General features: G+C 44.8%; 1 protein-coding gene across 2 annotated transcripts in view; it reads left to right on the top strand.

Moving 5' to 3' along the window:
• Window positions 1–7,451: 7,451 nt before the first annotated feature.
• Window positions 7,452–16,468, top strand: part of PRKCH (protein kinase C eta) — a 243,115-nt gene continuing 234,098 nt past the window's right edge. Inside the window, exon 1 of one of the 2 annotated variants that reach the window (XM_059694232.1) lies at window positions 7,452–8,607. In XM_059694232.1, the coding sequence (XP_059550215.1) occupies window positions 8,245–8,607 (363 nt within the window). In that variant the 5' untranslated portion in view covers window positions 7,452–8,244. The remainder of the gene's footprint in view (window positions 8,608–16,468) is intronic. The other variant, XM_059694224.1, reaches the window with a different exon arrangement.

Below are 16,468 nucleotides of genomic sequence, written 5' to 3'. Positions count from 1 at the left end.
TCCTTGCATGAGAAAGATGGTTGGGGTTGATGTGAAAATGTAACATGTTATTACTGGGATTTCAAGGACAAAGGTCCTTTTTTAATGCTTCCTCATTATGAACTATAAGCTCTTGACAACAGAGACAAAACTGCTTTTTCATTTCCAAGAATCAGAAAACGTTCAAGTTTCACCAGAAAGACAACGGGAAATGATTACAATTTGAAAGGGTTAAAGTCAACCTTATCTGTGATTTGGTGGGCTTTGGCTAAGAAACTTTTATTAAATTGCTAAATATTTCATTACAGAAAGAAAAATCACAAAGTACCAATAAATGAAAAGAAGAAAAAGCCACCCATAATAATAAACATTTGTAAATCGCTTATAGCATGCAAGGCGCTGTTCCAAGTACTTTACAAATCACTTCTATAAAACCCATAGTAACCCAATCTACAGATGAGAAAACCGAGGCAAAGTAAGGGAAGGAAGAGTAGAGCCTGATGTCACACAGCTTGGGAGCTAGGATTTGGGTGGAGGTAGAGACAGGATTGTGTGGACTCTGGCTCCAGAGTCCCATTTTCAACCTCTAACACTAGCCAGACTCTGCAATGTAATCTATGACCTGTGATAACTACTGTTCACATTTATGCATATATATTTCCACATTTGTACATGTACACAATGTACACATGCACATTTTACACCCAACAGGGTCCTGATGAATTACAGATTGATAGCCTGCTTTTTCACTAACAGTATGCTGTGAAAATCTGTAATGGCTACTATAGTCAATAGTTTATGGCTACAACCTGGTAAAATATTTAAACTGAAGCTCCCTTGTCCCTCCCCACCCTGTGTACAGTTGTGAAAAAGCATAGCCTAGAAGGCCCGAGAGCTCTTAATACTAAGATCATTTGATTGGGTGGTGGGCACACAGTGCAACATACAGATCTTGTAACATAGAAACCCACACCTGAAACCTATATGATCATATTAACCAATGTCACCTCAATTAATATAATTTTAAAATAGGAAAAAAGATCATTTGAATGGACGAAGACCATTTTATGTATTACATTTTATCACTTACAAAACTGTTCAATTCAAAGGCTGAAAGAATGTGTAGAGCAGTGGTTCTCAATCTTGGCTGCACATTAGAATCACTTGGGAATCTTTTTAAAATCCTGATTTCTGGGCCTCATCCTCTGGAAATTCTGTTTATTTGTTACTAATGTTGTGGCCCACCCCATAACAAAGAAACAGAATTTCCAGAGGATGAGGCCCAGAAATCAGGATTTTAAAAAGATTCCCAGGTGATACTAATGTGTAGCCAAGGTTGAGAACCACTGGTGTAGAGGGTTTTACAAATGACCTAAAAACAATTCCAGAGGACTTTAAAAAGTCTGTGTATGATGCTCAGTGACCAGAATGGAATTATCGAATTGATTGGTCATGGAATGAATCAGAGAAGGCCATCAACAAGAGGTGGAGAAAACCCAGTAAAGGTTGTGAGAGAGACGCTATTAGACCAAAATAATCATTTTTCCTCTCACAGGTTTCTTACACAAGCCCTAAAATCTGCTAACTCAGGTGCTACTTGTAGTCAATGATCACTCATTGAACTAGAACCACATGACAAAAATTAATGGGACAACCTGACCATTAGCTATATTAATAATAGATATAGAGAAAATGATGACTATATTTAAACCCTATTCACCTGTTTCTATTATTATTTTAAAATGCCAAGAAAAATATTAAAAATGAGTTATAGTAAATTCTGCATTCAGAACTAAGGAATTATAAACTATTTTAGTTTGAAAAGATATTTGCCTCATTTGGTGACAAGCGACATTAACCTGTTACTACAGAAGTGGACACAGAGACATGTTTAGATGACTAAAGGCAACATGACTTTGCCTTCCTAAACTATTTACCTCAATCTTTTACTGTATGTAAGGTATGTCTTATTTTTTTTAATTTTTTAATACACAGAACTGTAATTCAGCTAAAGACATTTATGAATCTGTTCCTTAATAGAATGTCTGTGAGGTTTTCCAGATCTTCACATCACTACTAAGAAAGACACTTAGGTAATGGAAAAGATTCCAATAAAAAATTCTAATATGGGTTGATTCAAGTAGCTGAGTTATGCCCCAAATAAAACAGTCACAGTAGAGATTTGTGTTTGTTCTCTTTACACACATAAAATACTTAATGTCACTTGATTTTCCTGTTAGAAAACAATGGCAGAAATGTTTTATGGAGTCGTTGCTCTTGATCACTGGGCCATGCCTGGGCAGTCGTCAGTACAAAGCGTTACCAACGTGACTGTGTTTTGTGGGGGTATCACTTCTATGCTGGCTCCTCTGTTCTCATCTCAACCTCTGGAATCTTATTTAAGTGGGCTGTTGAGACAAATAGTAATTTAAGGCCCCCTTTTTTGGAGAAGCCCTAGGAAGGGAGAGAAGCTCTACCCATCCACTCTGTCTGCCCTGTTAAGATTCTTGCTTTCAGATTCCCTTTCCCTCTTTCCCTCTCTCATTATGAGCTGTTCGCATTGATATAACGACTGGTGTTAGGAGCTTTTGGCTCACTGAAGACCTTACTATTTTGACCTCATCTCACATTCCTCCCACCCCCCAACTTTGCCTCGTTTCTTTCTCCAAGTCATTGAAAATCTTCCTTTTATCTGCGTGTTCAGAAACATCACAATGATGTGTCGAGACATGGGCCTTTTTTTCACTCATTCTGCCTAAGTGTCCTTTTCAATATGAGACTATGTCTTCCTTCCATTCCGAGAAATGTTAATATATTTGTGAAATATCTTAGCTTTTCCTGTTCTTTTTGGAAAACCTATAAGTAGGACATGGTGGCTTACTTTTGCCACATTAATGTACCCTTTACTTTATTTTTTTACATGTACCTTTCTACACTTACCATTATATGTCCCTCTGCACATTCAAAATTAGATAAGGAACAGTCGTACCTCCTGGTGTGCCTCCCATTCTCTCCTGCTGGCTGGGAATCTCCATCTTCCTCCTTGTTCTCAGCGTGCAGCAGTAGTTTGCAATCCTGCTATGCATTAGAATCACCCTGGGGTGGGCTCAGGCATTTGAAAAATGGGTCAAATCTCAGCTCTACCATGTATTCATTATGTGATCCAATTCACTCAATATTTCTCACCCTTGGTGTCCTTATTTGTAAAGTAGAGATTATAATACCTACCTCAATGATTCTCCGGAGGGCCGAATGAAATTAGTCAAGTGCCTTGTTACAATGTGGCAGGTGCTCAATTAAAGATAATGACAGCCAAGGCAACAGCTGACATGTAGCAGGTACTTGGTAATGTGTCACAGGATTTGTGTGAATTATTTTCTCTTCTGAGCCCTTTTAGATAGCATGTTTATTATCTGTGTGTAAGTCCACCACTCTAAGAACTACTTTTATTTACCTGTGTTGCATTCCAATCTTTATCCTTTGGTATACATATTTTATGTACTGCATAGCATATTTATATATCTCATTCTAGATTTCTAAAATGTTATTGATTATTGTTTTTTTTTAATGTTGTTTGCCATCTGTCATTTCACAATCCTGTACTATTCCATTGGGTTGCTATTCTGTAATTTACTCAGTCATGTCACCATCACTGGACCTTTTCAGGCAAAGACCTGCTTTCTTACTCTGAAGCTTCCCATGTATGATGTCAAATGCCCGCCACGGCCTGTGCCATTTCATAGTAACACGGGCTAATTTTTGACCTGGCTGTGTCCGTTCTAAATTCTCTAACTCTGTTTTAAAGTGGAACAGGGATTATGTGAAATGTTCCTTAAGAAATGAGAAAAATAGCAGTGATTCAATCAATTAGGCAGCCAATCAGAGAAGCATTTAGAATTTGTACTAGGAATCGTATATGGAGAAGTCCAAAGTAATGGTGTAACTAAGACAAGAAACAGTAATAGTGATAAGGAAAAAAAAAAGTAACCTCTAGTCTACAAAAGGACCTATGCTACAGACTTTGAAACAGGCAATTCAAGTATGCAAGTTGCTATATTGCATTACATACAAGCTGCTAGTAAGCAGCAGGATGGGATGTATACAGAGAAGGGACTTCTTGCTCCCCTGCCTTCCTTAAAAATTAGGACCAGCTCTGAATAAAAGCTGTAACACAGGTGAGGTTTGTTGGCAGACTGTCCCCTCCTAAAGGGACCTTGAACCGTGTGCTGTCTACTACCTGCTGAGTGTCCCCCAGGAGCCACTGAATGACACACGATATAGGCTGGAGACAATCAGAATCTTCCCCCAGATTGATTTAAGGATGTTGATAGAGAAAATCTTCATTCTACTGGGACCTGAAGCTGGAAATCTGAAGTTGTAGCTGCTGGTGACCACCTGCCTTGGTTGGATGGAGGCAACTTTGGACAGCAGGCGGAGAACCACAGTCATAGATGCTTCTTTTTAAACTAAGGCCCATTTCTTCACCTGTGCCTTGGCTGGCATTCCCTCCTAAAGTCTCAGAACTGTCTGACCGCTCTCCTCTCTTGTATTGCTCACCCCTACTACAATGGCCTCCATCTAGTGATTACATCTTTCTCCCCAGTCTAGCCAAATCTCTTAAAACACACACACACACACACACACACACACACACACACACACACGCACACATACACAACACCATTTAATCACCTGTATTTATTTATTGTTTGTTTGTTTTTGTTAATCCTCACCCCCGAGGATATTTTTCCATTGATTTTTAGAGAGGATGGAAGAGAGAGGGAAAAACAGAGAAGCATCAATGTGAGAGAAACACATCGATTGGCTGCCTCCTGCAGGAGCCCTGATCAGGGCCCAGGCTGGGGAGGAGCCTGCAACCAAGGTACAAGCCCTTGACTGGAATCAAACCAGGGGTCCTTTTGGTCTGCAGGCTGATGCTCTATCCACTGAGCAAAACCAGCCAGGGCGCCAAGTCTCTTGAAAGATTGTCTGCTCTCTCCACTTTCTTATTTTTCACCTTAACCTACTCCAAATGGGCTTCATCCCCCAGCCCTCTACCAAAACAGCTCAAAGATGACCAAGGACCTGTCCACTGCCATCTCCCATGGCCTTCTTCAGTCCTTGTTTCCTTAATCTCTCAGCATCATTTGACCTAGCGGACTAATCCCTTCCTGCTTGGTTGGTTTCCAGAATACATGGACACCCCATCCTCCTGGGATTTCTCCCAACTCCCTGGCTGCTCCTTCTCAATCCCCTTGCCTATGTCTCCTCCATCTGTAAATGTTAGAGTTTCTGCAGAGCTCTTCCCGAGGCCCCTTCTTCTCTCACGCTACACTCTCTCCCTGTCTTTTCCTGTAACAGAGGTCTCATCCACTGTTCTAGCTCCCCTTGCTATCTACATACTGAACGCTCCTCAATGTATTATCTTTAGCTCAGAACACACCCCTCAGCTTCACAGCCACAGTCATTGGCCCACTGCAGATTCCCACTTAAATGCATTAGAGATGTTCACACTGGACATGCTTGCTGAATGTTTCATCTCCCTCCACAAATCTGCCCCTCCTCCAGTGTGTCCTAATGACTAATGGCTCTCCAATCCACACAGTTTCTCAAGCTGGATTCCTGCAAGTCTTCCTCGATGCTTTCCTCTTCCTCATTCCTTTCATATAGTCATTCACCAGGACCTGTCAATTCTACTTCCTAAACACTTCTTACATCCATATACTTATCTCCATCTCCATCACCACCACCTAAGTCCCAGTACCATCTTCTGTTCTCTGGACTTTGGCAACAGCCTCAGAACTGGTCTCCCCACACCCATGCTTGCTCCTTCCAATCCATTTTTCCACACAGCCCTAGAGAGAGATTTTAAAATACAAATCTTGTCCTGTCCTGGCCCTGCCTAACAGCCTTCACAGACTTTCTGTTGCCCATAGTGAATGTCTGAAGACTCCCCATGACTTACCAGTGAGGTTGGTCTTGGACGCTGACCCACCTCATCAGGCTGGTTTCAACCACTCTCCCCTTACCTTTCTGGGCTCCAGCCTCATGGAGTCCTCCCTGTTCCCCAAACAGGTCAAACTGCCCCTTTCCTCAGGACTCCTGGATAAGCTGAACCTTCTGTGCTTCTCTGGGGGCCCTTTCCTAACCACCCCCTCCAGGAGCCACTGTCCCATCACACCAGAGGCTTTTCCTTCGCTGCCCCTCCACATGTGTCATCTACTTATTGTTTTTCCTCCTGGTGGGACTGTAAGCCCCAGGAGCACAGGCGCCAGGACTATCCAGCTCCTTGCTCTGTCACCACTGCCCGCCTGTGGCTGGTGCTGATAGGGCAAAGATGGCCCATGTTCTTCACATCCCAACCCCAGGGCACCTGTGTAGCTGTCCACCATTTGGGGACAGTCTTCTTTCAGTGGTTCTTAAAGCTACAGTCCTGCTCTATGGAGGAGGTGGTGACAGAGTTGACCCACGTGGTCTCCTTGACCTCTTCCCTTGGAGCACAAGAGCCACCCAGGAGCGCCCTGGATGTTTGGGAGCTTGCTTTACAAACCCTGCCTACAGCTAAGGTGTCATTAGGGTGATGTGCTGCAGCCCTGCCCTGTTCTCTTAAGGATGTCTTGGTGTTTTAAGACAGGCCCTCCCCCACCAGCCCATTGTTCTTACTTGTTTTCATCCTAGAGTGCGCCTCTATTCACTGGCTTGAAATTGTGAGAACCCCCTCGGTTTGAGAGTCCCAACAGGGCACCGGGAAAGGGTGCTAGAAGAACAATCAGCTCCCAAGGGGACCTGAAGAGCCAGACAGAATGTAATTTAGCATCCTAAGGCTTCATGAGAGACTCATTTGGTTGTGGCTGGTCCTCAGGGAGAAAGATCTGTCATAGAGGCGAGTAGACAAAACACTGCTGGTGCCACGCGTGGGACGAAGCACTCTGACTCGAAAACACACCAACAACCCAGGGTGTTCCTTGAAGAGGCGACTTCTTTGGTGCCCCCGTGCCAGGGACGGCGCGCGTGTGCACGCCTTCTGCCTTTGCCAGGCAGGGCCCGGTGAACAGAAACCGCCGGCAGAGGAAGAGCCTTATTACATCTCGGCCATGGCTGTCTTAAGAACCAACCTTTCCTGCTCTTTGTGCAACAAGACACACCTCTCGAGGAAGGAGGCGGACAGGATTTCCCTCATTACTACTGCCCTGTTTTTTTTTTTTTAAAAAAAAAACCCGTGTAATTACTCTCTGCAGGAAAGGCGCACAAACAGGATGGGCCCCGAGTTGAACCGGGATGAGCCATCCCCGTAAAGATTAGGAAAAGGAACCTCCCCGCCGGGTGCCCTCCTCCGGCCAGGGCCTCTCCCAGATGGCCAGGCAGAGTCACCAGCCCACCTTTCCGGGTGGGAGGGAGGGCGCGGGCGACCTCGCCGCTCGGGTTCCCTGGTTCCTCCTCCTTCTCCTCCTCCTCCCCGCCTTCCAGCCCGACCCGAGCCTGTCTCCCGCGCCTCAGGTGTTGGCTCGCTAGGCTGAGAGCTCTTCCCTTTTCGGCCTGCACCTGGGTGGCCTCCAGCCGGCTCGCACCAGCGGACTCCGCGCGGCAGGCAGGGAGCGCGCAGGCGGGGCGCGCGGGCGGACGGGCGCGGGGCTCCCGGCGGTGCGTGCCGGGCCTCGGGTCGGCGGCTGGGCAGGCGGGGCGCGCGCCACGCCCCCGGAGTTCGAAAGGCGCGGGAGCCGGCGGGTTTCGGTGAACTTGGAGCCCGGCGCCGAGAGGCTCCAGCCGGGGATGCGGCGGCAGCTGCTTCCTGGTTTGCAGCTCGCCGAGTGGGGGAGAGCGTGAGCCCGCGGAGGCGGGGGCAGGAGCAGGAGCAGGAGCGAGAGGAGGCGGGGGCAAGAGACGCTGGGGCTGGAGCTCACCGGACGGGTCGCTCTGGCTCTCCGGGGAGAGGAGCCTCCCGGCTCCGGAGAAGGGGCGAGTCCCGTGCGAGACCCCGGGAAGCGCCGCGCGCTCGAGGCGGACGGTCGGGCTCCCCCGGCCCGCGGCCAGCTCAGCGCCGGGCTCCCCTCCTTTCCACCTCGCGAGGGAGAGAGGCCGGGAGGGAGGGGAGGGGAGGGTCCCGCGGGAAAGACAGAATGGCCCGGCGAGGGGGACTCGGGCGCTGCGTTCCCCAGGAGCTGCCGCCACTCCTACCGCTGCCGCGAGGACTGGCCTGAGCAGGGGCTCCAGGCTCCCCCGCCGCGAGCCAGGGCGGCCCCCCGGGGCCGGGGCAGCGGCGCCGGCATGTCGTCCGACACCATGAAGTTCAATGGCTACTTGAGGGTCCGCATCGGCGAGGCCGTGGGGCTGCAGCCCACCCGCTGGTCCCTGCGCCACTCGCTCTTCAAGAAGGGCTACCAGCTGCTGGATCCCTACCTGACCGTGAGCGTGGACCAGGTGCGCGTGGGCCAGACCAGCACCAAGCAGAAGACCAACAAGCCCACGTACAACGAGGAGTTCTGCGCCAATGTCACCGACGGCGGCCACCTGGAGCTGGCCGTCTTCCACGAGACGCCCCTGGGCTACGACCACTTCGTGGCCAACTGCACCCTGCAGTTCCACGAGCTGCTGCGCACCGCCGGCGCCTCGGACACCTTCGAGGGCTGGGTGAGTCGCTTGTGACCCCTCCGGGCTGTGTCCACTTGACCTCAACCCCCTCCATCTGTCAAAACTCGCGGGGGTCCCGCTTTCCCATCGTCTCCCCCCCCCCCCCAGCTCCGCGGAGGTGGGAATTCCCTCCAGACTTTGGTCCTTGCCCAGCTGGTGACGCGCCCGCGGTGGGTGTGTGAGGGCGCAGGTGTGTCTCCAGGAAGCGGGTCTGGGATACGGTCCCCTTTGGGGATGGCAGCTTGGGCTAACGGGATGTCAGGGCGGGGATGGTCACCCACCATCTGTCCAGACTTCTGGTGAGGCGCCCCAACTCCCCGCACGCGGTTAAGACGCAGGAAAGGAAAGGAAAGTGTGAGATGAAAAGGACTTGATTTGGCTAAAGTACTTTAAACGTTTCTTAGGATAAAGCCATACATTCTCGCAAGTATTATTCATAGTGTTTATGGATACGTGTTGGCTCAGCCGCCAAGGCGTGCACACGTGTTTCAGCATGCCGATCCATTCTATCCCAGAGATGCACAATCCGCACTGGCGGGGATCGTAGGACCTGGGGCTGCACTTGGGCAAAGTTTTATTGTTTAGCAGTTTTCCAAGGAGGTGAGGTTTACAGGTGTTTGCAAGTAACGTCACTAGTTCAGTCTGGATCTGAAAGGTGTGAGTTCTGCAGTGTGCGTTTCTGCTGTTGGGGAGAGAGCAGCGGGAGCCCTTTGGAGTGTGTGGATCCCGCCACACGTGCTGGCATTTCTGCGTACTGACCCGCAGCTACCCGCAACTCCCACTTGCCTCTGCTTTTCACATAGTTCCCACGAGGCAGCACGTGTGCTGTAAATAAATTAAATTTTCTAGGGCAGTCTCCACAGCGTTAACTTGCTTTGCTTCTTAAGCCTCGTGCTGTCTTTGTGGTGCAGTTGTTATCCTTCCCACTTTTGCTCGATGAGATGGTAATTATAATGAAGCGGTCTGTCCCATGGGGCAAAATGGAGCAAGCTGTGTGGAGACCCTCAGGGGTCTAATGGTTAAGTTATGGAGGACGTCAGTTCTGAACCCAGAAGGTGAAGCAGTATTGAAAATCTGTGTGAAATTAACAAGTGGTAGAATCGGATGAATAATAATGAAGACTTATTTAGATATTTATTTTACACTTTAAGGAACTGATCATTTTGTTGTAGATTCTCTAAAATTACGAAGGGCTTGTGGAGCTATCCCTTTCTTTTAAATAGAAGTAAAACAAAACACCCATAATGACTGTTTAACCCTGTCATCAAATTCTATTGAGTGAATTTTCCTTCAGCCAAACTTTATGGAATTAAAAAGTGCCCTGGAGAGGAATGGCTACACTACAGTCAGAGATTGACAGTTTATCCTGGGAGTTTCTGGATAGGAAATAGAGCTAAGCCTAGGACTCCAGATGGAATAGTTGAGTGGCTGATGAGGAGTTAGGTTGGGTAGAGCTCTGCCTAGAGGAAGTAGGTTGTAAAGGATGGTGGTGCAGACTGGCCAATGGCCAGTTAGAGGCATGTCTTCCCAGAGGGAGGTACACTGGTCCCTCTTACTCTTAGTCTGCACATTTCAATCACTTGGGGAGCTTTTAAAACTCCCTACTTTTAAATACTCTAGATAAGCGCCTCTGCCGGTAGGACCCCAGCATCAGTACTTCTACGCTTCCCGGGTAATTCGAATGTGCAGTTGAGGCTGAGAACCTAAATGTAGACCAAAAGAAGAGAATTAGAGGAAACATAAGTGTGGGAATCTTAGGTTACCTGACAAAGTGTAGGTGTGCAGAACTGCTTATTGGCCCACCGGGTGAACAAAGATTCAAATGTCAATCAAATGTCCATGTCTACAATTAATTAATTACAAATATAATTAATTATGCTTAGATGTTTATGATAACCCACTGGTGGTGTTTTGGAAAACATGAGTGTTTGGTAGGGCAGGTCAGCATTTAGGTGACCTTGAAACCAGTGGTTTGTCATGCATGCATTTATATTCAATTAGGGGCAGAGATTTTTTTTTTTTTTTAAGTTCTGGGTATTTGAACCAACTTTGATGATAGCATAGATAGAATGGTTGGAGTGTGTCCTTTTTTTCATATTTTTTAAGAAAAATAATCTTAGGAAAGTGTTTGGCAACATTATGCATGCTTTTAAAAAAGATTCTTTATATAAAGTTCTAAAGGTGGTTTTGAAGTTTAGAACTGCAAAAATACTTATTTATCTTTACTATATTAAATTGAAATATGTAGTTTATTTGGACAGTTAAAAATGAAATAATCAAATTTACTCCACAATAAAGTTATGTTGCAGTTGGAATTATAAATTGTTACTTTAAAAAACCTAGCAACTTAGTTTTTGCTAGAGTATGTGAACAGATGAAAACAGAAGAAACCTTTATCGTTAGCGTAAACAAGAGTTGTTATGCTTTCTGACTTACTGTGTACTTTCTGAGTATCAAGGAGATAATTTAAATTGATTTTGGTATCAGTTTTGTTGATATTACCTTCTAAGCTTGATGAGAAAATGTTTTATGTGGTATATTCTTAATAGCAAACACAGTGCCTGACAGTCTTTTTAAAATCTAGATAAAACCTAAGGAGATGGGAATATAGCTAAAGAAGTTCTTAAGCAGAAATTCACAGTATTAAACACTTTAATTAGAAAGGTTCTCAAAAGACCTAAGTTTCCACCTGAAACTAGAAAAGAAGAGCAAATTGAACCCAAAGTAAACAGAAAGAAGGAAATTGTAAAGATAGCAGAAGTCAGTAAAGTAGAAAACGGAAACAATAGAGAAAATCAATGAAACAAAAAGCTGGTTCTTTGAAAAAAAATTAATACAATTGATGAACATCAAGCAGAATGATGAAGAGAAAAGAAAAAAGAGAAGACACAAATTACCAATATTAGGCATGAGAGAACATCACTATAGATCCTACAGATGTTAAAAAGTATTTTGAACAATTATAGGCCAGTAAATGCCGCAATTTAGAGGAAATGAACAAATTCCTTAAAAGGATATAAACTACCCAAACTCACTCAAATAACTTGAATGACTTTGTCTATTAAGGTAATTAAATTTATAGTTGAAAACCTTCCACATGCAAATTTAAGGTCCTGTAGGCTTTCCTGGTGAATTCTATCATACATCTAAGGAAGAACTGTTGCCAACTTGACACAAACTGTTTCAGAAAATAGAAGGAAACACATCCCCAACTCATTCCATGAAAACATGAAACATTACCCTTATACCAAAACCTGATTTTATATATATATCTCTATAGACACTGTCCCTTGTGGACATAGATAAAAAATTCTTAAATCTTAGCAAGTCAAATTCAACAATATAGCAAATGGGTAGTACACCATGACCTAACTGGGACAGCAAGGCTGATTTACATATAAAAATCAATTCGAGCAATTCTTTATATTAACAGGATAAAAAAGGAGATTCGTATGATCTTCTGTATAGATCATACTTAAAATGATCTATTAAAAATCAATCAACTGGACTTTATCAAAATTAAGAAGGTTTGCTTTTCAAAAGCCACTTAGAAAATGAAAACACAAGTCATAGACTGGGAGAAAATATTTGCAACATGTTAATCAGATAAGGAGTTGTAACACCAGTATATAGGAGAACTCATAACTCAATAAAAATGAGAAAAGTACCCAATTGTACAAAGATTTGAATAGGACCATCATTCACAAATAGTATTAAAAGATACTCAAAATCGTTAGTTGTCAAGGAAATGCAAATTTAAACCAAAACCCATTGTAAAGGCTAAAATTAAAAAGACTGGCCATCGAAGTGTTGGTGAGGGAGTGGAGCAACTAGAACTTTCATATCCACTGTGAGAAATATAAGATGGTACAATCATGTTGAAAAAATGGCTTGGCAGTTTCTTAAAATGTTACGCATACACCGACCATATGATCCAGCTACTCGTAAGCATTTGCCAAGAGAAATTACAGCATTTATATAAAGACACGCACATGAATGTTTATAGCAACTTTATCTGTAGTAGCCCCCAAACTGGGCACAACTCAAATGTTAGTGAACAGTTGAATGTTTAAACAAATCATGCGTCCTAATACTGATTAGTAAAAAGTGACGAACTATTAATACCTGCAGCAATACTGACGAATCTCAAAGTAATTATACCGAGTGAAAGAAGCCAGCCAAAAAGGAGTACGCACTGTATTTATGCGAAATTCCAGGAAGTGAAAACTAGTGTGTAGTGGCAGGAAGCACATTGATGGTTGTCTGGGAATGGGAGGATGGGGGTGAGGGTCGGCTGGATTACAAAGGAGGCATAAGGAAACTTCTGAGGAAATGGAAGTATCCATTGTTTTGATTGTGGAGATCATTTCACAGTTATATACATATGTCCAAGCTCATCAAATACGTTCCCTTTTAAGAATGTGCATATTATTGTATGGCAATTATACCTCAGTAAAGCTTCGGAGGAAAACAATGAGTAACTGTTATCCCTCTTTTATGAAAAAGATGTTAAATAAGAAAGTGAATTAGATCTAAGCCAAGGTCGACTTAAAATCTGGATTGTCTTTTCAGTGCAGAAAATATTTATCAGAGTAGGAGCATAAAACAAAATAGAACAAAACAAATCCATTAAAGACAGTTTCTGATTTTTGGACACAGTGCTGTTTTCTAAATTATCCCTGTCAAATTTTTTTTTCTGTTTATTCTGGAACTTGTTTATTTTGCATAATTTCTTTAACTTCTGAAAACCGAAGTTGTGTCTAAATTAAGACCTTATTTCTGTCTTTCATATATTTGGTCATGATTTGCTGGCTTTCCTAATGGGGATGGGCATCTAATACTTAATGCACAGCATGGGGACCAGGGTGGGGGGGGTGGGGGGGGTGGGGGGGTAGGTAGGGGAGGAGACAGGGAGGGAGGCAGGAGGAGCTGGAGGCTGCGTCATGGAAAGACCTTGGCATCCCCGCAGGAAGGAAGGACCTGCTTGGCGCGCTCCCAGGCCCTTTTCCTGGTTCAGCCCTCTTGAAGACATTCTGTTCCCTGCAGCTCTGGGGGGCTGCTCTCTCCCAGCTTCTCAGCCAGGTACCTGCCTGGTAGCCTTGTCAGGTGCAGCAGCCAGGTTACCACTGGGCAGCCTTGGACTGTCTTTCCCCTTGTATCCTGAATCCAGGTGCATACATTTATAGCATCAACATTCTTCTAGATTCACTAGCGTTTTACTCTCTTTTGTGCTTTGTAGTGGTTATTTATTCTCAGTTATTTTTAAAAATATATATTTTATTGATTTTTTACGGAGAGAAAGGGAGAGGGGTAAAGAGTTAGAAACATTGATGAGAGAGAAACATCGATCAGCTGCCTCCTGCACACCTCCTACTGGGGATGTGCCCGCAACCAAGGTACATGCCCTTGACTGGAATTAAACCTGGGACCCTTCAGTCTGCAGGCCGACGCTCTATCCACTGAGCCAAACCAGTCAGGGCCTCAGTTATTTTTTTCTGAGCCAACTGGTGAGGCACATCTAACACTGATGGATTAAGTCAGTGTGAAGGGGAAAGATGTGTTTTAGCCTCTCCGGGAGGTTTAATCCTATGTACATGAGTTGTATTGGATATATTGTTTCACTGTAGGAACTTTGCTGCACTGGGGCTGCTGCTTATCATGCAGGTTGTGGCTCAGATGTTTCCTCCTCAGAGAGCATTTTCCTGACCATGTTATTATCTTGCCAGCCTTCATTGCACTCATCACTCTCTGAGATCTGTCTGCTTATTGTACCTTTGTCCTTCAGAGTGCAAACATCTTGAGACTAGGGACCCCCGGCTCTCTTACCCACCATTCAAGGTTCTAGCTCCAGCACCTTGAACTGTGTCTGTTATATAGTAGGCATTAAATGTTTGTCAGAAAAAAGATTAGCCGAAACCGGTTTGGCTCAGTGGATAGAGCGTCGGCCTGTGGACTGAAGGATCCCAGGTTCGATTCCGGTCAAGGGCATGTACCTGGGTTGCGGGCACATCCTCAGTGGGAAGTGTGTAGGAGGTAGCTGATCGGTGTTTCTCTCTCATTGATGTTTCTAACTATCTCTCTCCCTTCCTCTCTGTAAAAAATCAATAAAATATATATAAAAAAAGAAAAAAGATTAAAAAAATTTTTGTCACCCTCACTCGAGGAATGAGGATATTTTTCCCATTGATTTTTTTTTTTTAGAGAGAGTGGAATGGATGGGGGGGGGGGGGCAGAGACAGAGACAGACATCAATTTGAGAGAGACACATCGATTGGTTGCCTCCCACCCCCATCCTGACAGAGGCCAGGGATTGAACCTGCAACTGAGGTACCTGCCCTTGACCGGGAATCAAACCCATGATTCTTTGCTCAGCTGGCTGACACTCTAACCACTGAGCCAAACCGGCCAGGGCAAGAATGATTGTTTTTAATGTAATTTTGGGGCAAGTAAAATGTAAGTATTTTGGGAACATCTTTCTTTAAACATTTTGTTTGCCTTCCTAAAGGAAATAAATGAAAATAATTGGGGAGTGTCCAATAATTGTGGCGATTGCAGTGTCCCTCTTTTACATCAGTTAATGATGTACCAATATGTGCTTGGAAGGCTGGACCAGATTTCTCTGCCTTTGGAATATGGTAATGGATTGAAAACTCCGTGTATGGGAAACTCCTTGCTTTTGTTTCGTTTTCAAAGACTATGACTTAAAAACCCATTAAGATGTTCTAACTTTGTTCACTAGTAACTTGAGAGCCTGACATGTTAAATTAGGAGCAGCAAGAAAAAAGCATTAAAAGGCTGTACTTCAACCTCAAAGAGCTAATGAGGTTGGCGGGCAGAGTGTGAATCACTTTATCTTATGCAACTCTTAGCACAGTTTTGATATTAGCAAGTGCTTAGAATGGCGACTAGTTGTGATAGTAAAAATGCAGAACACTTTAATGAGATGGGCAGCATTTACTTAGATTAAGAGAGGCGCCTTGGGTTTCTGTAGTCTCTTTTCTATTTTATAAAACAATTGGCTAGATCAGGTTCTCTTTTTGTGTTGACTGCTGAGCTCCATTTTATTAGAATATGATGAAAATGAGGCCTGAGTGGAAACTCAGTACTAGTCTCCTCTTTTTCACTGTCATCATGACTGTATCTAAAGTGATCTTTCTCAGTGGCCAAGCCGACAGTCATTACTTAACTGCTCAGTGGTTCCCCATGGCTTCAGATAAAGCACAGCTCATTAAATGGTATAGAATGTTCTCCATGATGTGGCCCTTGGCTTTCTCTTGAGCCTTATTCTAACCCACACTGAGCTCCAGGCACCGTGAGCATCTCTCAGGTCCTCCAGGCTCACATTGCTAATTCCCACCGTGCTTCACTGTGGCATCCCTTACCCAGAAAACTCCCTGACGTGTCAAGCCTGGGTTTGGTCCTCCTCCTTGGAATTCCCTCAGCACCCTGAGATCCCCACGGTCCACCCTCCCCTCCGTCCTGAAGGAATGGACGTATGAATGGATTGGGCTCTCATGGGAGTGTGTGATATTGGTCAGAGGGAGTTCAGGATGTAATAATATGGGCAGTGCACTGATTCGTCCCCTCAGCTTCTGGGGTAGCTACTCTAACAGAGTTGTGCATGTGTTTGCATGAAATGCCAAGCCCTAGGTGAGCATTCGTCCACCCCTGAGCATGACCTGTGTCCTGGGCCTGTGCTCTGCCCTGGGAGGCAAAGTGGACAAGATGGACATGATCCCTTCCTTTGTAGACCTCATAGTTCCAGGAGTGAGGTAGATTGGGGGGCGGGGACGATAACCAGGAGATTATAGAACAGAAGTAAGTACTAAGATACCGCTGCGCACCTGAGACATTTTCCTGG

This window comes from Myotis daubentonii, chromosome 1 (assembly GCF_963259705.1).
Source record: "Myotis daubentonii chromosome 1, mMyoDau2.1, whole genome shotgun sequence".
Lineage (NCBI taxonomy): Eukaryota > Metazoa > Chordata > Mammalia > Chiroptera > Vespertilionidae > Myotis > Myotis daubentonii.
This window is presented reverse-complemented; position numbering and strand designations above follow the sequence as displayed.